General features: G+C 42.8%; 1 protein-coding gene across 9 annotated transcripts in view; it reads right to left on the bottom strand.

Annotated features, from left to right (window-relative positions):
• Depdc5 (DEP domain containing 5, GATOR1 subcomplex subunit) overlaps positions 1–24,260 on the bottom strand; it is a 130,058-nt gene that overhangs the window by 41,773 nt on the left and 64,025 nt on the right. For 5 of the 9 annotated variants that reach the window (XM_048343358.1, XM_048343359.1, XM_048343364.1 and 2 more), the window contains 6 exons: positions 21,165–21,348; positions 20,557–20,717; positions 10,438–10,555; positions 9,885–10,052; positions 8,505–8,724; positions 6,093–6,226 (listed from right to left, as the gene is read on the bottom strand). In XM_048343358.1, the coding sequence (XP_048199315.1) occupies positions 6,093–6,226; positions 8,505–8,724; positions 9,885–10,052; positions 10,438–10,555; positions 20,557–20,717; positions 21,165–21,348 (985 nt within the window). The remainder of the gene's footprint in view (positions 1–6,092; positions 6,227–8,504; positions 8,725–9,884; positions 10,053–10,437; positions 10,556–20,556; positions 20,718–21,164; positions 21,349–24,260) is intronic. The other 4 variants (XM_048343357.1, XM_048343361.1, XM_048343360.1 and 1 more) reach the window with 1 other exon arrangement.

The raw sequence follows: 24,260 nt of genomic DNA, 5'->3' as shown, positions 1-24,260 counted from the left end.
CTCATGCCTGTTAGGTAAGTCCTCTACCATTGGGCCACATCCCCAGCCCAAATTCTTACATTTTTGTTACCAATCATGAAGTAATCTCCTATCATGAATTATAAACCTGATCCATAATAACCTCTTGTATTCTCCACCCAACCCCCTCTTTATTTATTGCCCTTGAGACAGAATCTTATTCTGTAACTCAGACTGGCCCTGAATTCTTAATCCTCCTGTTTCAGCCTCCCAAGTTCTGGAATTATAGGTATGTACCACCATGACCAACCTTTATTTTATTTTTTATTTTTTTATTTTTATTTTTATTTTTGGCCAGTCCTAGGCCCTGGCTTCTTTTTTGCTCAAGGCTAGCACTCTGCCACTTGAGCCACAGCGCCACTTCTGGACATTTCCTGTATATGTGGTGCTGAGGAATCAAACCCAGGGCCTCATGTATACAAGGCAAGCACTCTTGCCACTAGGCCATATTCCCAGCCCCCTTTTATTTTATTTTAATACAGAGGATGAATTAGGAAGATAAAGGTTCCAGACCAGTTTAGGGGGAAAAAAATTCACAAGACCCAATTTCAACAGAAAGGCTGAGTTTGGTGGGCTATACGTGTCATCCCAGATTGGGCAGTAAGCATTAATTGGAAAATTGAGGTTCAGGCCAGCTCTTAGCAAAAAGCAAGACACCACATTTAAAAACAAACAAAACCAGAGAAAAAGAGATGGATGTGTATGTGTGGCTTGAGAAGTAGAACACTTGCCTAGTTAATGCAAAGCCCTGAGTTCAAATCTCAATTCACTTGAACTCTGGCCCTGGGCACTGTCCCTGAGCCTCTTTGTGCTCAAGGCTAGTGCTCTACCACGTGAGCCACAGCACCACTTGCAGCTTTTTCTGAGTAGTGTAGTAGTAGTATGTAGTATTAGTCTCATGGACTTTTCTGCCTGGCTGGCTTCAATTGTGATCCTCAGAGCTCAGCCTCCTGAGTAACTAGGACTACAAGTGTGAGCCACTGGTTCACAGCACCGAATTTTTTTTTTTTATTATGGGAACATTTACAAAAGCAAAGAAGATAATATAATGAACACTTGCATATCCAGCCCCACCAAAACTACAACTTCCACCTATTTACAACAATAATCTTAAAGTAAAATTCATTGAAGTTCATTGAAGGTAAATGTCTCTAATTTGCCTGCCTGGGCTATCAACTGTGATATCAGCCTCCTAAGTAGCTAGGATTATAGGTGTGAGCTACTGGGGCCCAGCTTCTAAAGTAACTTTTAAACCAACATAACCACAATTTGAAATGAATTATACTATCAAATATTTTCCCAACTATCTCAAAAAAATGTTAAGAGTTTGTCCAAAATAGGAATGTTAAGATCCTACTTTATAATAATCATGTCTCACAAGCCTCTTTTTGGTATACAGTTTCTTTTTCATCTCTCCTTAATTTACTGAGGCAAATAGTCTAGAGGTGCTGACTACATGCCTTTATTGTTTGGCGTGTTCCTCTGTGTTCTGTACTTCCTGAGAACTAGATGTTATTCCTAAAGGTCTGGGTAGATTTATGTCTAATTTGGACGAAAAAAATTCTTCCTAAATGGTGCTGTGTACTTCTAGCTGGAGGCCCATAATGGCTGACTGCCTCTCTCTGGTGATGTTAGCTGCCACAGAAAATCTTTACTAGATGTTCATCCTTTAGAGACTATGCAGAGTGATATTCTATCACTCATCCTATATTCATTAGCTGGGATACTTTTTACAGGAGAAGAACAGAACACATGCTTGATTCTTTCCCTTGTCCCCAGACACCACACTCAGAGTATCTGTTTCTACTGCAACATTGTTCCCCTCTAAGCCACACCCTCAACCACACACAGTGTGATGCTCTTTGGCACTTTAGGCAGTGAGGGAGGAGGAACCCTGAGACTCCCATCCCCCGCAGATGTACTATCTGACACCCACAGCAATCTACACTTACTGAACTGCTTTCCACATGCTGACACACAGGCAAGAATCAGAGGCTCAGACATAGGTAAAACACTGTCCTTGTCTTTACGGGCTCCTTATCTACTGGCTCAGGGGAGTGGAGTGCTATAAAAAAAAAAAGACCTATAGCAATGTACACATGTACACTGAGAACACACAAAGGGTATGATGCATTCTGCTGGGAAGTAGGCGGGATAGCTGAGCTGGCACAGAGGCTGAGCCATATGGCAAAGGTAGGTCTTGAAGGATGGGCAAGAGAAAACCACCACCTACACTAGAGCAGATAAAAGCACACATCCTCCACATGATCCTGCAGGGACAGTGTCCTGTGTCACCTTGCTGGTGTGTGAGTAACACACACATCCCACAGCCAGTCTGGATACATAAAACATCTCACCTATCTGGCCAAACTTGGCCATCATCAGGTTATCCTTACCTACTAAAAGCAAAGACATCCACCTGCCAATACCTCCTGACCAGGCTACTCTCGCTACTGTTAATCAGCAAAGAGCGAAGACTTCAAGACTGTCTTCTGCCAGAGTTTGACCAAATGCCTGTGCCCACAGATAAAACTAGAATGAACCATAAACACAGTTACAGAAAAATGATGAGGCTAGAAATACACTTTTTTTTTGTTATTTTAGTGCCAGTACTAGGGCTAGAACATGGAGTCTAACCACTGTCCCTTACCTTTCTGCTCTAAGTTGGTGCTCTACCCCTTAAACTATACCTCCACTTCCAGCTTTATTGGTGGTTAATTAGAGATAAGTCTCTTGGATTTGCTTTCCCAGATTGGCTTTGAACCTCGATCTCCAATCTTGGCCTTCTGAGTGGCTATGAATACAGGCTACCAGCATCTGGCTGAGATACAGGGTTTTTTCCCCTTTTTATTTTTATAATCTTTAAGTAGTTGTATAAAGGAGTTGCCATTCAAAAATGCAATATATAAATACAATGCATCTTGATCAATGTTACTCCTTTCAACATTCTCATCCATCCTGAGATACAATTTTCAAAGCTCTCTTTGGTGATGCCATAATGTTGTTTTTCATTATAAATACAACTGGAAATACTTGGAATAGTAGAAGAAAAAGAAAAGCACATAATTTTTTTTTTCCAGTCATGGGCTTGAACTGCACTGTCCCTGGGCTCCTTTTGCTCAAGGCTAGCACTATACCATCTGAACCACAGTACCAGCTTTTTTTTTTTTTTTCTGTTCATGTGGTACTAAGGAATCAAACCTAGGGCTTCATGCATGCCAGACGAGCACTCTACCACTGAGCCACATTCCCAGCCCAAGTACATAAATTTTTTAAAATGCTATGTGAACAAACCTTACATTAAAAAAGGAAAACCTGGCTTCCTCTATTCTACTTCCAGCCTTGTGAAAACCTAGCACGTCGTCGCTCAGGAAGCAGTCCTCTTGAGCAAGGAAGAAGTCTCAGGTCACTGTCCTGCTTCCCGAGGTGGAGTTGGCTAAGAGTCTCACCCTCAGAGGGAATGCTGCTCCCCCAAGATAGCCTTCTTCCTCCACTGTGAGCAGAAAGAGGCTCCTTGGTCCATACTAAGATGATGACGCACTGACAAATACAAGTAAGATCCCTTCACTCCCTTTCCTCACCCCCAGCTTCACACCCCTCCCAGCAACATGTGTTCCTCATTCTCTTTTCCAGGGGAAAAGCCTAGGAAGAGATGGAGGGAGAGCCTGCCAAGCAGAGTGCTGGGGTCTTTCCTGAGTCTGATAAAGATATTTTTGGAAGGGAACTCAATGCTTTCAGCCACAAGTCCAACCTGCTCCTGCTTCTTTCCTTCTCTTGGTTGCTGTCCTCTGGGCCCCCTGCTGCATCCCTCTCCTCTCTCCCCATGTCCCTTCCTTTCCAGGTCATCAGCATCTGCCATACAGGTCTACCTCCTGGCACTCACCCACCAAGCCTTCCTACACATGGGACTCATCTCTAAAGAAAACGTTACCAAAGACAACAACTGTATATCTCATGATATAAGGATTTGTAATTTTTTTTTGGGGGGGGGCCAGTCATGGGGCTTGAACTTGGTACCTGGTGCTGTCCCTGAGCTCTTTTGCTCAAGGCTAGCACTCTACCACTTTGAGCCACAGCATCACTTCCAGTTTTCTGTTGATTAATTGGAGGTAAGAGTCTCATGGACTTTCCTGCCTGGGTTGACTTTGAACCATAATCCTCAGATCTCAGCCTCCTGAGTAGTTAGGATTACAGGCATGAACCACCAGCATCTGGCTTGGATTTGTAATTTTTTGGTAAATTATAATATTCTCATTTGGGTTTTTTAAAAAGAGGATTTTTTAAAAGGCATACTTTCTAAAATGATACAAATGAAAGAATATGAAGTCTGGGATTTGAGGGGAAAAAATAAAAGGAAAAATGAACTCAGGGGGAATATGAATGAAACAAGACTGGCATGAGTTGATGATCATCAAGGCCATGTGACAGGTAGAGAGGGATTTCTTATACTGGCCTGTCTACTCTGTGGCATCTGTTTGAAAATTTCCATTAAAATAACAATAAACCTCCTGCTATGCAACTGTACAAGGACAGCATGGCATCCAGCTTCCCACAAGGTCTTTTCAACTGCACTTCCCACTAGAGCTCACACTCTCACTCCCTTGCTCCCTGTTGCTCTCTGAAAGTCTAGCAAGGTTCCTACTATCACAACCCGGACCCTCAGACCACACAGACAGGGTCTAGTCTCCCCTGACGCACATTCCCTACATCTGTAGAGACCCCCCAGCATCCTCACCTGTGCCATCCCACACATATCCACTGCACATCTACCACATGCCAGACACTGCCTCAGGCAGGTTACATGGATATTCAGAGGGCAGATGAGTAAACCTACAACTGAGGCCAGACTGAAGGGTTTCAGTGCTCTAATGGACGAGGGGCTAAAAAGTAGGCAAGCAGAAGAAGACTGAGATAAGCAGGTTTCACCTATGTATGGAAACATGTCCCTTCCCTAAGTCCCACTTCCCCCGGCTCTGTGTAAATGCTTCACTTCCTGCAAGGTTAACTTTAATCCTACTTCCTGTGAGGATCCCCCTGCCTGCCCCCAAGCAGAATGCCCCCCACAGCTGTCTGGGCAACTTTACTGTTTATAAAGCAGCCACATATCCTAATACTTAGGGGGAAAAAAACAGCCAAATGGCATGACTGAGGGCCCAAGTCAACCCTCAGATCACAGGTAGAACCCGAGGCATATGCCTTTTCTAAAGTGTAGCCCATCACCCTTCCTCTCCATGGCTGAGTACAAATGTGAACTGAGTTTCTAGCTATTTAAAGCCAACCTACGTTTTATATGCTATTATATTGTCTATCTGTTATACTTTTATGATTCTATCATAGAATCATGCATGTTACATATATAGGTTTTTCACATATGAAAATCCATGTAGCTGGGCACTGGTGGCTCACGCCTGTAATCCTAACTACTCAGGAGGCTGAGATCTGAGGATCATGGTTCAAAACCAGCCTGGGCAGAAAAGTCCATGAGACTCTTATTTCCAATTAACCACCAGAAAACTGGAAGTCGTGCTGTGGCTCAATGTAGTAGAGCACTAGCCTTGAGCTGAAGAGTTCAGGGATAGCGCCAAGGCCCAGAGTTCAGACCCCACAACCAACCAAACAAACAAACAAACAAAAAAGGTGGGGGGAGGCTGGGAATATGGCCTAGTGGTAGAGTGCTTGCCTAGCATGCATGAAGCCCTAGGTTCGATTCCTTAACACCACATACACAGAAAAAACCAGAAGTGGAGTTGTGGCTCAAGTGGTAGAGTGCTAGCCTTGAGCACAAAGAAGCCAGAGGCAGTGCTCAGGCCCTGAGTTTAAGCCAAAGGACTGGCAAAAAAAAAATGCTTTGTAGAATAACCTAAAAGTACCTAAAGTTCAAATTTGTTTCTGTTTTATGTTATTTAATCCTTACCAGGTATTAGTCTCACTTTTTTGTCATGTAACTGTCCTACCTTCAAGCTTCTAGCAGAAGGAAATCACTTTGCATCCTATTCAGGGGAGTGAATACTGAAAACATTGGAGCCTATGGGGAGGGGGGAGGATGGCAGGTCCTTCTCCAACCAGGCACTTACTTCTGACTGGCCTCCATCTCCAGCAGGGCAGACAGAGCTGAGGTTCCCTTCTTCACAACTGAAGGGGCTGTTGACTCGAGAGAGTGCGTAGAAATGGGCCCAGGCATCTGCAAGCCTTTCATGGTGGTCCCTTTCTAAAGAGAAGAGGAGACAAGACCATTAAGCCCCTGTGGGCTCTCCCAGTAGACCACTCAGACCACAGTGCAGGCTGCCGGCAACGCAGTTTACACAGGTTCTCAGTGTTTCATAAATAAAAAAAGAGGGGCTGGGAATATGGCCTAGTGGTAGAGTGCTTGCCTCATATACATGAAGCCCACATACATAGAAAGAGCTAGAAGCAGCGCTCAAGTGGTAGAGTGTTAGCCTTGAGCAAAAAGAAACCAGGGACAGTGCTCAGGCCCTGAGTCCAAGCCCCAGGACTGGCAGAAAAAGAAAGAAAGAAAAAGAGAGAAGGAAAGAAGAGAGAGAGAGAGAGAGAGAGAGAGAGAAAGGAAGGAAGGAAGGAAGGAAGGAAGGAAGGAAGGAAGGAAGGAAGGAAGGAAGGAAGGAAGGAAGGAAGGAAAAGAAAACAAATGAAAGAGGAAACTGAGGTTCAGACAGGTTAAAGACTTTACTCCAAGGCTGGGAATATGGCCTAGTGGCAAGAGTCCTTGCCTTGTATACATGAAACCCTAGGTTTGATTCCTCAGCACCACATACATAGAAAAGACCAGAAGTGGTGCTGTGGCTCAAGTGGCAGAGTGCTAGCCTTGAGCAAAAAGAAGCCAGGGACAGTGCTCAAGCTCTGAGTACAAGGCCCAGGACTGGCAAAAAAAAAAAAAAAAAAGAATTTACTCCAAATCCCACTGGAACTAAAATTCTAACTCCACTTGTCTTATTTCAAACCAAAGTTCTGGAATGGAGGCATGACTCAGGTGGTAGAGTGCCTGCCAAGCAAGCAAGAGGCCTTGGATTCAAACTCTAGTGCCACCTCCCTCAAAGAAAAACAAAGCCTATTCCACTATGCTAAGACTCCTACAAATGTTCTTCTAGGGATGCTGTATACAAAAGACAGCTAATATGGAGAAAAAAATACTAAGCTTGAGGTTAGACTCAGGACTGATAATGGACTACTGACTGACACAAAAACTGCTTAGACTGATACTGCACCCCAAAGCACATTGTTTGATGAAAGAAGTTCAGTTTCATGTTATATTGTATTTTTGTGACATTTGGAAAAGACAGAAGTATGTTGATGTTCAAAAGGCCTGAGAAGCTGGATACCAGTGGCTCACACCTGTAATCTTAGCCTCTCAGGAGACTGAGATCTGAGGATCTTGGTTCAAAGCCAGCCAGGTCAGAAAAGTCCATGAGACTCTTATCTCCAAGTAGCCACCAAAACAACAACAACAACAACAAAAACCCAGCCAGAAGTAGAACTGGGGCTCAAATGGTAAAGTGTTAGCCTTGAGTATAAAAAACTCAGGCACCGTGTCCAGTCCCTGAGTTCAAGTCCCACGACCAGCACCAAAAAAATAGGGGCTTGGTTGATAGGGGGACAGAGATGGGGAAATATGGCAGCAAAGTCCCATGAATGGAACTTCCCTGATGTTTCCAGTGCTATGGATAAAACCCAGTGCCTCTCAAACTCTGGACAACCACTCTGTCTCTGAGCTACATTCCCCACTGAAGCTTTTAAAAAAATTATTATTATTTTAAGTTGTTATTATAAAGGTGATCTATAGAGGGGTTACAGTTACATAAGTCAAGTAGAGTAGGTTTCTTTTCCACTGAAGCACTTTTAAAGTGATAGAACCATTCTCTATTCTGACCATGGTGGTGATACATAAACCCATACTTTTGTTAACCCATACACAAGCATGTGTGTACATACACATGCAGGTAAATTATACTATATGTTAATTTAAACAAAACAGTACTGAAGTCTAGATCTGTCCTGTATTAGCTAGGTAGTTCTCAGACATCCCCTACCTTTCCTATGTCCCATAGGGTAGCAATATTGAGTGACTGAAATGAAGGGCTCTGGAAACTCTTAAAGTGATAGACAAGGAAGGAAGGATGCTGCCATTAACCTCATGGGAGTTTCCACTCAGCACTTCAGCACCACACCACACAGGCAGCTGGGTTTAACACTGGACCTACCTGGGTGCACACAAAGCTGCTGTCTCAGCTAAGAGAGGAAGTTCAAGCCATGAGTGTGGCCCAGTCACCATCTATACCCTACCCCTCCCTCCTTCATCCTGCACTTGAGGAGGACTCACTCTTTGGGATTTAAGATAAACATTAGGTAGTTGTGGGGTAAAGAAACTGGCAGACGACAAGAGGCTCTTGAGAGGAGGAGGAGGAGGCAGATGCTGCATTCCAGAGAAGACATAGTACACAAGACCCCTTCCCCTGCACCCGAGTCCTCACCCGCATCATGCGGTCTGAGCGATGACGCCTGCGGATCCGGTTCAAGCCCTCCACAAAGCGGATAAAGCCGTCCAGGAGCTGCCACTCATCCTCATCTGCACGCGGCCTGTCGCCATAGATGTCGCAGTGGACCTCCCCCTCTGTGATGCGCTTGGTGGCAGTGACACAGGCTGGCAGGAGCAAGAAGCGGGTTCTCCAGAACTTCAGAGATTCAATTAAACTACATTGGTCCAAAAACCCAAAAATAAACAAACAAAAAAACCCACAGGGTCAAGGTGAGAAAGGTCGGTGAAGTGCTCTCAGTGAGCAGGCACTCTGGTGGTGTGTGTATGCTCATCTCCCTAGGGGAACACCTGTATTGGATGCTGTAATTCATGGTTTTCAGATACAAGATGGGAAGGAAGATCAGGCAGAGTCACTCTTTGCTTTAACCCCAGAAATGTCAGGATGTTTCTGTGCACCCAGACCCAGTGAAGTTGTGGCAATCATAAATCACAGAGAAAAACCAAACTTAAGAAAGGAGATACATCACAAAGCTAACAGGTAGGTAGTCAAGAAAATGTGAAGTACATGGTCTGCTCTGACACTTGCACCAATGGGCACACTGTCACAGAGTTCTGTTTTGTTTTTCCTAGTTGCAGTAATATACATATAACAAAATGTACTACTTTAACTCATCATAAGTATGTGAGCCACAGGCAGTATGCACGTACATTCACAGGTCGTGTGACCACTACTACTCAGCTCATCAGTATATATATATTTTTTTTTGCCAGTCCTGGGGCTTGAACCTACTCAGGACCTAGGTGTTGTCCCTGAGCTTCTTTTTGCTCAAGGCTATCACTCTACCACTTGAGCCACAGTGCCACTTCCAGCTTTTCTGTTTATGTGATGCTGAGGAATCAAACCCAGGGCTTCATAAATGCTAGGCAAGCACTCTACCACTAGGCCACATTCCCAGCCCTCATCAGTGTTTTTTAACACATGTTGATTTGCTTTTTTATTTTTTCTGCCAGTCTTAGAACCTGAACTCAGGACCTGGGCATTGTTCCTGAGCTTCTTTTTTGCTCAAGTCTAGTGCTCTACCACTTAAGCCACAGTGCCACTTCTAGCATTTTCTGACTAGTTTACTGGAGATGAGAGTCCCACAAACTTTTCTGCCCAGGCTGGCTTTGAACCGTGACCCTTAGATCTCAGCCTCCTGAGTAGCTAGTATCACAGGTGTGAGCCATCAGTGCCTGGCTCTGATTTGCTTTTGTTCTTCCTTTTTTTTATTTTCTGGAAGACAAAACAGACCTCACTTTGTCATCAGAAAAAAAGGACATCAAAATACCTATCTATCAAAGGCAGCAAGGGTAAAAAGTCAGCTAGATCTCTGACCTGAAATCTTCAGAACCAGCAGAACAAATATACTGATCTAAGTAGTTCCACTTGTACTCCTCTAGTCGCTCATGGGAGAATTCCACCCAACAGGAGACGAACTCTGAGTCTGAGTGGGAAGGGCACAGGCTGTATGTGTAGTGGATCTGGGCAGATTCATAAGGGTACCTGAAAAAAAAAGAAAGAAAAGAAAAAAGGCACACCTAGACATTCAAAAGCCAATTCCCTCTCATTTTTCTCTACCTTTTTCTTTCCTTTTTTTCTTTAATTTTTTTGTCTTAATGCATTTAGCACTATCCTTGGCATCTGATCAACTATAGTAACAAGCTCAGCTCAGGAGACTATACTGGATATTCCCCAGATCTTCTCAAACTTCTTCATTCTCTCCTCACATTCGTCATTAGAACCCTAGGGTTATTTTAAAACAGTGCAAAAACTCCAAAGGAAAAGCCAACACTCAACTTCCCATAGACATAACTGTCCCACAGGCCTCATTTAGTATGCAGACACACTCAAAACACTAGTGGACCACCACACCTGTCCAAGGACTCACTTGGGAAGGTACCGAGTCACTGTGATCATCTTGTCTTTCAGGGTCACTTTGTGGAAAGTTCTACCCATACTCAGCCAATACTGATCTTCTTCTTCGGGGCGGTTTCGGGACACAAGGCCTAACAGAGAAAATATGAAGAAATAATAACTTTCTCCATCTGGCTGAGGCTCATTTTTACAACAGACAATTGCTTCTCATCCATACAGATGCAGAAAAGGGAGACAGAGGAGGCAACACTTTCTTTTGATAGTTTCACAAAAGAGTTATTCTTGGTTAAAAAAAACAACAACAACAAATAAAAGTCCAGATGTTGGTAGAATTTTCTGTTACCAATAGTAGATTAGAGCCTTGAGGGTGCTAGCAGCATCTAGAAGTCATACACACCAGACTGAACAGCCTCGTGCCTCACGGTCCAAGGGGGTAAGTTCTAGAGGATGTGTTAACAGGCGCAGAGTCAACTATGGATATAAAAAAAGGTGTATTCTGCCCAGGCTCACTGGAGGTTCTCACTGCAGGCTGGCAGCCATCCCAGCAGCCCAGGCCTTTGCTCCCACCACTTCACACTGTATTCCAAGCTTCAGTTTTACAGGATCATTATTTATTTGCTACACTTGATCTTCTCACAAGACCTGTTCATGTCGACTCTCCTATCTTCTCTTCCCGAAGCCAGCTCAGGTAGGAAAGACTGTGAGGTTTTTTGTTGTTTTTTGTTTTTGTTTTTGCCAGTCCTGGGGCTTGAACTCAAGGCCTGAACACTGTCCCTGGCTTCCTTTCACTCAAGGCTAGCACTCTACCACTTGAGCCACAGTTCCACTTCTGCTTTTTTTTTTTTCTTTCTGTATATGTGGTGCTGAGGAATCAAACCCAGGGCTTTATGTATGCAAGGCAAGCACTCTACTACTAGGCCGTATTCCCAGCCCTGTGAGGTTCTTATCTCCAATTAAATCACAGAAAAATCTGGAAGTAGCACTGGGACTCAAGTGGTAGAGTGCTAGCTTTGAGCAAAAGGAGCTCAGTAACAGAGCCCAGGCCCAGTGTTCAAGCCACAGGACTGGCAAAAATAAAGTTAGCATCACATACTACTTTCTCCAGAAAGCTGACAGACCCTATCAGCAGTCTGAATGACTGTTGTATATAACTCCTTCCATGTGTGTCTAACACACTTATAAACTAAAAGTTTCAAGGAGCAAGGCACAGTGATGCATACCTGGTGATCCAGGTATCTAAAAAACTTAAAGGTAGGAAAATCAGCTGGGCACTAGTGGCTCACACCTGTAATCCTAGCTACTCAGCAGGCCTGGGCAGGAAAGTTCATGAGACTCTTATCTCCAATTCACCATAAAGAGCAAGAACTAGAGCTGTAGTCCAAGTGCTAAAGCATTAGCCTTGAGCAAAAGACCTCAGGGACAGTGCCCAGACCCTGAGTTCAAGCACACACACAAAAAATTAATTAAAGATAGAAGCAGAAGTGTGGCTCAAGAACCCTGGCTTTGAATGAAAAAAGCAAAGCAAGAGCACCAGGCCCTCAGTTCAAGCCCTATTATCAGCGCGTGTGCGCACGCATACACACACACGTTCTAAGAGGGCAGAGTTGAAAGTTGTTTACTCTGATACTTTCCAGTAGCATCTGACAAAGTGCCATGCCCAGAGGAGGCAAGCAAAAAAGAGTAGTTAAATAGAATTGCACAAACAGCAAAGAAGGCAATAAATGTGGAATCAAAAAGACGAGAAGTAAACATATGAGTACAAAATGTGCTTCAGAGAACAAAGCCAAAGCCATTCCCTTTGGTCTAGAAGTAAAATCTGGCTCTCTGGATCAGCTCGGGGGACTGCCCCCCAGTGGCAGGCAGTATGGGAGTGGTCAGGAGAAGATATGATTGCAGAGGCTGAGAGGACCTACACTACGAATGCAAAAATACAAAAATTTCCCAGATGAGGCTGAGAGAATGGCAAGCCGACCACATATAAGAAAGAGGTCAGGCTTTGACTCAGGGACCTCAGGTTAAACTCTAACCCTTTCACTTGCCAGCTGCATGATCTCAAGTACCAAATCAGTCCAACTCATGCTTTTTTTTATTTTCTCATTTAAATTTTGTTTCTTTATGGAGATTAACTACATAAATTTCAGTCCACATTTTAACCTTCACAATGATGAACATCATTCTACTCTACAAAGCTTATGAACTCTACAAACATTAACAATAAAACTCTTTCTTCCAGATAAGTGATTATGTTCTTTACTTTCGCTTAGTATCATCTGTTCCCTCTTTCTCTCTCATTTCTTTCCTCCCATCACCATCCTTGAGTTGCTTAGTTCACTTTTGTCACTGACCACTGCAGCTGTTGGGCCCCTCTGCTGTATTTTTTCATCCACTTTCCACTCATTCTGTGCCCTCCTCCCAACTACCCTCAGATGTGCATGGGTATACACCATATGTGAGGTAAAGAATATAGAGTCCTCTAAAAACTGTAAGACAAACGAAGAAGAGGTCCTTTGTTTCCTTACCTCTGGAGTTCTTTTCAGTCTGTATATTATTTTATGTACATATGAAGAGGTGCTTGGGTATTGCTATTTGATGTTTTGCTCCCCCAAGGCTGTCCTCTTGGTCTCACTGTATATTGGTATCTTGAGTCCTGTTTACTTTGTCATATCTTGTGGCATTTTAAATCCAACAATAGCATATCAAGGAGACCATGCGCCCTTTGTCTCTCTGATCTTGGCTTATCTCACTCAATGTGATTTGTTCTAGTTCTGTCCATTTCCCTGCGAATGCCATTATTTTATCCTTTCTAAGGGCTTTGTAAAATTCCATTGTATATAGGATCCATTCCTCTGTAGTAGGGCATCTGGGTTGTTTCCATACCTTGGCCATTGTGAACAATGCAGCAAAGAACATGGAGGTGCAGGTGTCCTTGTCATATCCTGGCTCCTGTTGCTCAAGGTAGATGTCTAGGAGTGGTATGGCTGGGTCGTAGGGTGTCTATGTTTAGTTTTTTGAGGACCCTCCAGGCTGCTTTCCAGAGTGATTGTCCTAGTTTACATTCCCACCAGCAGTGCAGTAGGATTCCTCTTTCTCTACATCCCAGCCAGCATTTGTGCTTGTCTGAGTTCAGAATATAGGCCATTCTGATTGGTGGGATCTCAGTGTTGTTTTATTTGCATTTCCTTTCCGGCTAGGGATGATGAACATTTCCTCATGTGTTTCTTTGTCATTTTTATTTCTTCTGTGAAGCTTCTCTTTTTTTTTTTTTTTTGGCCAGTCCTGGGCCTTGGACTCAGGGCCTGAGCACTGTCCCTGGCTTCTTTTTGCTCAAGGCTAACACTCTGCCACTTGAGCCACAGTGCCACTTCTGGCCGTTTTCTGTATATGTGGTGCTGGGGAATTGAACCCAGGGCCTCATGTATATGAGGCAAGCTCTCTCGCCACTAGGCCATATCCCCAGCCCCTGTGAAGCTTCTCTTTAACTCCCTTGCCCATTTAGTGATTGGCTTATTAGTTTGGGGAGGGATTAGTTTCTTGAGTTCCTTGTATATGATAGATATTAGACCTTTGTCTGATGTATTGCTGGTGAAAATCTTTTCCCATTAGGTTGATTGTCTTTCTAGTTTAGTAGCTATCTCTTTAGCTGTGCAGGAACTTTTTTATTTTAGTGTAGTCCCATTTGTCTAGTCTCTCTCCAATCTTGTGCTCCTGGGCCTTTGTTCAGGAAGCTCCTGCCTGTGCCTAGTGTCTCTCCTACTCTGTCTTGCAGTAATTTCAGAGTTTCAGGTTGGATTAAGGTCTTTAATCCATTTTGAGTTGATGTTAGTGCATGGTAACAGGCTGGGCTCCACTTTCAGTTTTCTGCATGTGACTACCCAGTTTTCCCAGCACCAGTAGTTCCATTGCATGTCTTTGGCTCCTTTGTCAAAAATCAGGTGACTGTAAGGATGTGGTTTTATTTTTGGGTCTTCCACTCTATTCCATTGATTTTCGGGTCTGTTGGTGTGCCGATACCGAGCTGTTTTTGTTATGGCTGTGTAGTAAAGCTTGAAATCTGGTATTGTGATACCACATGCATTGCTTCTTTTGCCTAGAATGCTTTGGCTATTCTAGGTCTTATGTTGTTCCATATGAATTTTTGGATTGTTTTCTTTATTTCAGTAAAGAATGTCATTGGGATTTTGATGAGGATTGCATTGAATTTCTGTATCATCTTTGGCAGTATGGCCATTTTCATGATATTGATTCTACCTATCTATGAGCATGGAAGGACATTTCCTGGTGTCCTTTTTTATTTCTCTCTTTAGGTTTTTTATAGTTTTTACTAAACAGAGCCTTTACATCTTTGATTAGGTTAATTACTAGATATTTTATTCTTTTTGAGGCTATTGTAAATGTGTTTTTTTTTCATGATTTCCCTTTCTGCTTGTACATTGCTGGTGTACAGAAAGGCTATTGATTTTCATGGGTTAATTTTGTACCCAGCTACTTTGCCAAATTGGTTTATTAGCTTCTAGTAGTTTGAGAGTAGAGGTTTTTGGGTCCTTCAGGTATAAGATCATGTCATCTGTGAATAAGGATAGTTTAATTTCTTCTTTTCCTAGGTAGATCCCTTTAATGTCCTTTTCTTGCCTTATTGCTGTGGCTAAGGATTGCAGAACCATATTGAAAAAGAGTGGAGAGATCAGGCATCCTTGTCTTGCTCCTGATTTTAGGGGAAATGGTTTCTGATTTTCCCCATTTAGTATGATATTGGCTTTTAGTCTGTCATATATGGCTTTTGTTGTTTTAAAGAATGTTCCTTCTATTCCTACTTTCTATAGCTTTAAAAAAAAATTGTCAGTCCTGGGGCTTGAACTCAGGTCCTGGGCACTGTCCCTGAGCTTCTTTTGCTCAAGGCTAGCACTCTACCACTTGATCCACAGTGCCACTTCTGGCATTTTCTGTGTATGTGGTACTGAGGAATTGCAGCCAGGGCTTCATGCATTATAGGCAAGCACTCTACCACTAAGCCATATCCCCAGTACTTTCTATAGCCTTTTTTGTTTTGTTTTGTTTTGTTTTTGTTTTTTGCCAGTCCTGGGCCTTGGACTCAGGGCCTGAGCACTGTCCCTGGCTTCTTTTTGCTCAAGGCTAGCACTCTGCCACTTGAGCCACAGCGCCACTTCTGGCCATTTTCTGTATATGTGGTGCTGGGGAATCGAACCCGGGGCCTCATGTATATGAGGCAAGCACTCTTGCCACTAGGCCATATCCCCAGCCCTCTATAGCTTTTAACATGAACGGATGTTGTATCTTGTCGAAGGCTTTTTCAGTGTCAATTGAAGATAACCTTGGCACTGTTAGCATGGTGAATTACATTTATTGATTTACATATGTTAAACCAGCCTTGCATCTGTGGAATGAAGCCTACTTGCCCATAATGTGTCGTTTTTTAAATTTGTCTCTGGATTCTTGGCTAATATTTTATTGAGGAGCTTTGCATCTGTATTCATCAGAGATTGGTCTGTAGTTCTCTTTCTTTGTTGGATTTTTGCCTGGTTTTGGGACGAGTGTGATACTAGCTTCATAGAATGAGTTTGGGATTGTTCCCTCTGCTTCTATTTCATGGAAAAGCTTGAGGAGTATGGGTATTCGTTCATCTCTAAAAGTCTTATAGAATTCTGTGGTGAATCCATCTAGGCCTGGGCTTTTCCTTATTGGAAGACTTTTTTATTGCTTCCTCTATCTCATTATATGTTATTGATTTATTTAGTTGATTTACATCTTCTTGGTTCAGTTTGGGCAATTTATATTTCTCTAGAAATTCATCCATTTCCTAGGTTTTTCTTCTTCAGTGAGTATAGGTTCTGGATTTAATTCTTTACGACCATTTGGATGTCCTGTATGTTCATTATAATTTTTCCTGTGGTATCCCTGATCTTATTGATTTGAGTCTCCTCTCCACTTTTTTGTGTTAATCTTGCAAGAGGTCTGTCAATTTTATTAATTTTCTCCAAAAAAACCCACAGCCTTTTGTTTCATTAATTTTATGTAGTTTTAATTTTTTCTATCTCATTAATTTCTGCCCTAATCTTAATTATCTCTCTAGTAGCTTTCGGTTTAATTTTTTCTTGCTTTTCTAGCAGTTTTCATTGCATCATGAGATTATTTATTTGAGCTGCTTTTGTTTTCTTGATGTGTAAGCTAAGGACAATGAGCTTGCCCTTCAACACTGGATTTTGCTATGTTCTAGAGGTTCCTTAGTGATGTACTTTCATTTTCATTGAATTTTAGGAACTCTCTAAATTCTCTTTTAATTTGTTCTATGACCCAGGTGTTATTAGCATTGTGCTGTTCAGCCTCCAAGAATTTGAGTAATTTCTGCAGTATACTTTGCTGTTAAGAACTAATTTGAGTCCACTGTGGTCAGATAGGATACAAGGGATTATGTCAATCCTCTTGTATTTGCTTAAGTTCTTTGTGTAAATTAAGGTATGATCTATTTTGGAGAATGTTCCATGGGCTGTTGATGGGCTGTTGATGTGTATTGGGACATTGCTGGGTGGAAAATTCTATATATGTGTGTTAGTTCCATTTCCAATAAGGTGTCATTTAGTTCAGAGGCTTCTTTGCTTATCCTCTGTTGGTCTGACCTGTCCTTTGGTGAGTGTGGAGTATTAGTCTATTGTATTTGGGTCCATCTTTTTTTTTTTTTTGCCAGTCCTGGGGCTTGAACTCAGGGCCTGACCTATGTCCCTGGCTTCTTTTTTGCTCAAGATTAGCACTCTACCACTTGAGCCAATTCTTAGACTTCACTTTGGTAAATTTTGAATGTATTTTCCATATCTATGACTTTCTGCTCCAGCTCCTTTGTTTCATCTCCAACTCCTGATATTCTATTTTTCCATCTCATTTATTCTGTTTCCATTGTGGCTTGCATTGTGGAAATCAAACCATTTATGGTTCTTATATCAGTTTTCAAGATGTTAGTTTCATCTTGTTACAAGGCATATCCCCTGTCTCTTTTTGTCTGCATTTTTTTTAAGGTCCTGGAATTCCCTTGAGATTTCTTCTTTATGCTCTTGAAATTGCTTTTGGAACTCTCCTTTTATTTCTTAAGCTCTGTGGGTCACTGCCAGTGCTGGTCTCACACAGGGGGGTCCCAGGAGCGGTACTCACAGATCCTGGAACTGGATGCAGGCTGTCCTGCGGTTGCTGTGGGAGCTCTCTGGGTTTGGGTGTCACAATGTCTTGCCTCTGGTCTCAGTCTCTGCGTTGTCTAGGTCCCGCACTGTGGGAGTTTTCTGCTCTGGGTTCTGCAGTCCACTGGTGTCCTGAAGTCCCAGGCAGCTGCAAGCCTCTCACAGGGCTTGACTGAGCTCCAGTGAGGGGTAAGGGAGGGGTCGTTGGGATTTTCTGTGTTTGTGTGTGCAACTTATGTGCTTTTTCCTTTTTTCTTTTCCAGTTCCTGTGATTCTCTGTTCGATTTTTCTTTGTTGTCCATCTCTTGGGGGAACTGCATGTTGGGACCCCCAGCTCTCCCCAACTCTTGCTTTTATGTAACCAGGAAGAGGGCATGACCCATGACGCACTTCTTCATCCCTGCTACAAACACCCTGCTGGCTGTCAGGATGGTGGTGGCAGAGGATGAGCTTCAAGAGCATCCAAGATAACCTAACATCTTACCTCAAACTAGGCGTACCCCAGCTATTTCTGCTTTTCTCCTCTACTGTTCACAATCTGTATTCAAATACATACTTTTGGTTTATTAGATTACATCTAACGCCTCCTGAGGATTGTACGTTTCAAGGGCAGGGCCAGGAGCTATTGCTCTCTGGAAGAAGGCCTAGCTCCCATCTGGCAATCAAGATACATGTGTCTAGTGAACAGCTCAGATCTTGTTCTAATGGCAACTGTTCCAGTAATTGCAGTAACAGCAGTACCACTTTCATTGCTACTAAAATAGAGGTTAAATTTATCAAAGGAGAAAATGATCAGAAAGAGTACAGTCAGGAAAGCAAGCCATGACATGAATCTCATGAATCAGAATAGACATTAAGTACTCAATGACTCATGGGAACATTGGTCAGCTTATTGCAGAGGGTAGCAACTGGGCAGCCTGGATGGGACCAATGACACTTAAATGTGAATTCATCACACTGCTCTTGGGTAAAAGAATAAAATTCTTCCCACAGTCCTGCCTAGATCATTCCTGTTATCTGTGGCAGCACCTCAGGCTCATTCCCTGTGTTTTATCACAGCCCAGCTTTGATTTTGAGGCCCAGAAATGGGCATGTCTTTCCCACAGGGCCTTTGCATATACTGATCTCTCTGCCTGACATGCTCTTCTCTTCCCTTCACCTCACATTCTTCACTCCCAATCTTCTTCTCCTAATAACTCTTGCATATATTTCAAATCTAAGCTCAGATATTACATCCTCAAGGAAGCTCTCCCTGACCCTCCAAATCATATCAGATCCTGAATTATATAGTCTCCTAGGCTCTTAACTTTACCCTCACAGTCTATCACAACAATGTCATTTTCTCATAATTTGACTGTTATTTTCCCCCCAGAGTAGGAGCTCCAGAAACAATGTTGAGTCGATGAGTGAATGAATAAATGAACTCATTAAATGGTTTTTGTATTCCAAGCACTGTGGTTTCCATTGTAAAAGATAAAAAGATGAATCCAAAATAGTTTCAGCACTCACAAAGGTTAATATGAAGTAGGGCCATGAATATAAACTGATAGGCAATGAGTGTCACAAGCAGACAAGCACTGGTGGCTCACACATGTAATCCTTGCTACCCAGAAGGCTGAGATCTGAGATCATGGTTTAAAGCCAGCCTGAACAGAGACACTTGAGGACGTTCATCTCTAATTTGACAGCAAAAAGTCAGAAGTGGAGGTATGGCTCAGTTCAAGCTCCACTTCTGGAATTAAATAAATGAGTGAGTAAGTAAATGAATGAATGAATGTCAACACCAGGAATTTTCAAAGAAAATCCAGCGGAAACCCAAAACTTTATCTATAAACAGGAGGTCTAGGCTAGATGAAACATAAGCTCCTCCTATCAGGTTCATGCTTCTCTTATCCTCTGGCCAGAGGAGCCTTAATGGAACTAGTCAGTTTGAGGTTTTGCACTGAATAAGATGGGAATGGAAGTCTCCTTAGCAACAGTGAGGAAATGAGACCAAGACAGTGCATTGATTCGTCTAGGAAGAGATTACTGCTTACTAATTCCAGGCACCTACACTTAATTCCCTCCATTGTACTTATTTTAGAAGAGCTTTCTATAACCTGGCTCTGATTGAATTAGTGCCACTGGTTCTCTGTCACATATTAGCCTCTGCCACTCATGGATAAGTCATTCTTGCTTCAGGTTATTAAGTGATAAAGAAGTGAAAGATGAACCCAGGACAGAAACAAACAAGTGCAGGGTTAAGGTATAATTCAGTAGTAAACACTTGTCTAGCACAAGAGAGGCCCTGGGTTTAATCCTATCCCACCCCTCTCCCAACACCACAAAAAGACAAAAAAAAAAAAAAAGAAACAAAGTAGGGGCTGGGGATATAGCCTAGTGGCAAGAGTGCCTGCCTCGGATACACGAGGCCCTAGGTTCGATTCCCCAGCACCACATATACAGAAAACGGCCAGAAGCGGCGCTGTGGCTCAAGAGGCAGAGTGCTAGCCTTGAGCGGGAAGAAGCCAGGGACAGTGCTCAGGCCCTGAGTCCAAGGCCCAGGACTGGCCAAAAAAAAAAAAAAAAAAAAGAAACAAAGTAAACTAAGGTTTAGAACCTGCTGTGTAACAGAACTGTACTAGTAACAATTAAATATCCCTTTCTGGGCTTGGAACATTCACTTTCTACCTTGACAGCTCAATATTAGCTTCACTGCTTGCTATTTCCTAGTTGGCGTCCAAGCCAAGGTATCCCATCCTTGAACTTGGTCATCTCCTCTTCCTTTAAAGGAGAGTGTTTCAGACAAATCTGTACTTATGGGAGATTTTATTCCTCACATAAACTAAAACTGACAAAAGGAAACTTTTGTGTTGAAATCAATGACCTCCAAATTTCTCTATCCTCTACTATTTTGAAAACCTCCTCCCACAAACTTAGTAAAAAGAACAAGTTTAAGGAGATACACTCACCTCGGCTATAGAGTGGGCTACTGCTCAGGGGAGGTGGGACAGCTGGGTTGGGTTTCTGGGCCTTGGGTTGCACTATAATTTGGTAGCCCTGCATGAGCCGCTGGCAAATGAACTCTTCAAACACCTGCTGGGCTGTCATCTGCACACCCTCCTCATCCCTCCTAAAAAAAAAAAAAAATCATAATGCATGTGCTTGGCCCGAGGGAGTGACACTTAAAAGAGTCTATAATATCTCTTCTCCTTTGCTTCATTCCAGACAACCATTTAATGGCAGTTCATAAAATTAACAACTTGTAAACCAGCAATAGGATCAGTTCAACAGATGGAAAAAGGAGGCAGGAAATAATTCATTGTACAAAGGAGCAATCTTAGGGGGGAAAAAATCTGAATGAGTGTGCCCAAATAACTGCATTTGAAAATAAGAGAACCATCAATTTGAAATTTCTAGTCAATCGAATTTGAAAGCAATGAATAGCTTTTTCCTCATGAAATTTCCCCAATACAAAAGGAGAACACAGGTTTGAAAGGTCAGTGTCCTGATATGTGTATTCAGACACACCTGGCACCTTTACAACCAAAACCAAATGTGTTGTTCTCTGCCCACTGACCTGTCCATGTCTGCTTCTGGGAGGAGATCATAGCAGCCCTCCGTGTAGTCATTCTGCAGGCCCTGGCGGTCAGGGAAGTAGTCGGTGGTGAGGGGGAGGCACGCCGGAGTAGTGAGAGACTTCCAGTCCACTCCAACTGTGCAACAGAAGCCTGGCACTACAGGGGGAGCAGACAGTGTCAGAACTGCCTCGTATAATAGGGGGAAAGGCATGTGTGGTCACCATGGCAGGTTTGGGATGGGAGAGGGAGAAGGAAGGGGTAGAGAAAAAAAAAAGGTCATTGTAAAAAGTGATAAAAAATGGCAGGACAGGGAAGAAGAGAAAGGGGAAGGGGAAAGAGAAAGAGAGAAACATAGTTTGTTAGACAATGCAATGCACATGCTCATCCAATCCCATCATGCAAATGGAATTCACAGCTGATATTTGCCATTTTATGCTCATCGTGAGCTATAAGCCAAAATGCCAGTGAGGTTACTGCAGGACAGGCAGGGTTATATGTCGAAGCAAATCAACATTCCGAGAGCAGATAAGAGGTGGCTCCACTCTGAAGACCGCAGCGTGGCTGGGTGGAGAGAGGAGGTGAGCTTAGCCTGATTTGGGAGCAAAACAGCATATAGTAGCAGAAACAAGGAATACGTTCAGAATTGCAAAAATAATAATAATCATTTTAACAGTTCCAAAAGGGTGGGAGGGAAAATGAAGGGAGGATGTCTGGGAAAGTTACAAGGCTAGAACTTTTAGAGACAGTTTCACAAGCTGTAAATGAAAGCCGTCATCAGCAAAGTGGGCCCGGCCACAGGGATCTGTCTGAAATTGCCTACTCTTTAGTGAAAGAGGGATTTCTCAACCTTGGCAACTACTGATGGTTTGAACCAGTAATGGAGGGCTGTCTTGAATCCCTGGACTCTTCTCACTAGCTGCCAGTGGCGTCCTCTAGCTGTGGAAATCAAGAATGTTGGCAGATAATGCCACAGGTCCCCTGGGAAGAAAAATCCTTCCCATTTGAGCATCACTGAGTCAAAGTAATAAGGGAATGAATGCTATGGTTTGGCTGTTATTTACCCTCCAAAGGTCTGTGGTTTGGTGGCTTTGTCCCCAGAGTAGAGATAAAGAAGCATGGAGCCTTTAAGAGGAAGAGCTTAAACAGAGGCCACTGGGTGGCGGCTGCTGTCAGAAGCAATTGAGGTAGCTGTCCTGAGACCTTCAGGTATTTCTAGAGTAACAGTTGATAGCTGTGTTTTCTAGCTTCCTATTCCTATTCTGGCCATGTGACCTCTCCATCAGCACGCTCTTAGTTGGACACTCTCTACCACCATGCAATGTATTAGAGGGCTCTGGTCAGAGATAGTACTGTGCTGCTTGGAATTTCAGCCACCTAAACTGTGAACTAAATAAATCTGTTTTCTACAAAATAACTCCACTTCAGGGGGCTGGGGATATAGCCTAGTGGCAAGAGTGCCTGCCTCAGATACCCGAGGCCCTAGGTTCGATTCCCCAGCACCACATATACAGAAAACGGCCAGAAGCGGCGCTGTGGCTCAAGTGGCAGAGTGCTAGCCTTGAGCGGGAAGAAGCCAGGGACAGTGCTTAGGCCCTGAGTCCAAGGCCCAGAACTGGCCAAAAAATAAAAATAAAAATAACTCCACTTCAGGTATTTCATTACAGCAATGAAAACAGACTATAAGACAAGCAGTTATCTCTTCAGGGGTGGGGATTGACCATCCTTCTGTTTCCATATGAAACAGGACAAACATGTATGCTGCCCCTATGTTCCTGTCAGATGCCCATGGCCACCTGTATGCATTAATAACTTAATGACATAGTAAATATTTTAATGTTTCTACACTCCTGATAAATGGTTCCCCACTTGATTTATTGTTGGTATCTTTCTAAAAAAAATCTATCTGCCAATCTTATTTTGTGCTATTTGCGTATATCAGTATTAAATGCTACTATTGAAAACTAGAAGCCATCTGATCACCAGAATCACAAGTTAACAAAACACACAACACACACACACACTCTCTCTCTCTCTCTCTCTCTCAATCTCTCTCTCTCTTATCCAAATGGTCATCAATATAAAATAATTATTTGTTTTTTTAAAAAAAGGAGGAGGGGCTCCTGGAGAATCTCACTACTTTCTTTCATGGCCTTCCTTTCCTTTTTGTTTTGTTGTTGTTTTTTGTTGTTGTTGCCAGTCCTGGGGCATGGACTCAGGGCCTGAGCACTGTCCCTGGCTTCTTTTTGCTCAAGGCTAGCACTCTACCTCTTGAGCCATAGCGCCACTTCTGGCTTTTTTCTATATAGGTGGTGCTGAGGAATCGAACCCAGGGCTTCATGTATACAAGGCAAGCATTTTACCACTAGGCCATATTCCCAGCCCCTTCCTTTCCTTTTCAAATAAATTTACTCCTTTTACATTTTTAAAAATCATTCAAGCTGGGGGGGGGGTGGCTCACACCTATTATCCTAGCTACTCAGGAAGCTTGATTGGGAGAAACATGATTCAAGACCAGCTCAGGCAGAAAGTTCATCTCAAACAATAAAAATATGGATGTAATGATGTATGCCTACCACATAGCGACATGGAAAGCAAACATGGGAGGATTGCAGCACAGGTTAGATCTAGAAAAAAAAAGATCCTATTTGAAAAATAACAAAACAAAAACGGACAAGAAATGTCTCAAGTGGTAGAGTGCCTGCCTAACAAGTGCAAGGCCCTGAGTTCAAACCCCAGTACTACCACTTAAAGAAAAAAATAAAGACATGATTATTCATGTTATAAAACAAAGTGATAACGTAACTTAAAATGTCAAGGACCTGGAGAAATAATAAACTGATTAAACTAATCCTAAGTGAAGAAAAAAGATTCAGTGATTAACTATAACCCTTCTGTATATCATCTTGACAATAAAATTACCTTAAAAAAAGACAAAAAAAAAAAAAGACTTAGTGACGTGAGCCTGGCTCACTGGCTCATGCCTATCATTCCAGATACTGGAGATGCAGAGATAAAGGGAACTGAAGTTCAAAGCCAGTCCAGGCAAAAGTTGTTGAAACCCGCAATTCAACAAAGCTGGGCATGGCGGTTCACAC

Source organism: Perognathus longimembris, chromosome 3, assembly GCF_023159225.1.
Source record: "Perognathus longimembris pacificus isolate PPM17 chromosome 3, ASM2315922v1, whole genome shotgun sequence".
Classification (NCBI taxonomy): domain Eukaryota; kingdom Metazoa; phylum Chordata; class Mammalia; order Rodentia; family Heteromyidae; genus Perognathus; species Perognathus longimembris.
This window is presented reverse-complemented; position numbering and strand designations above follow the sequence as displayed.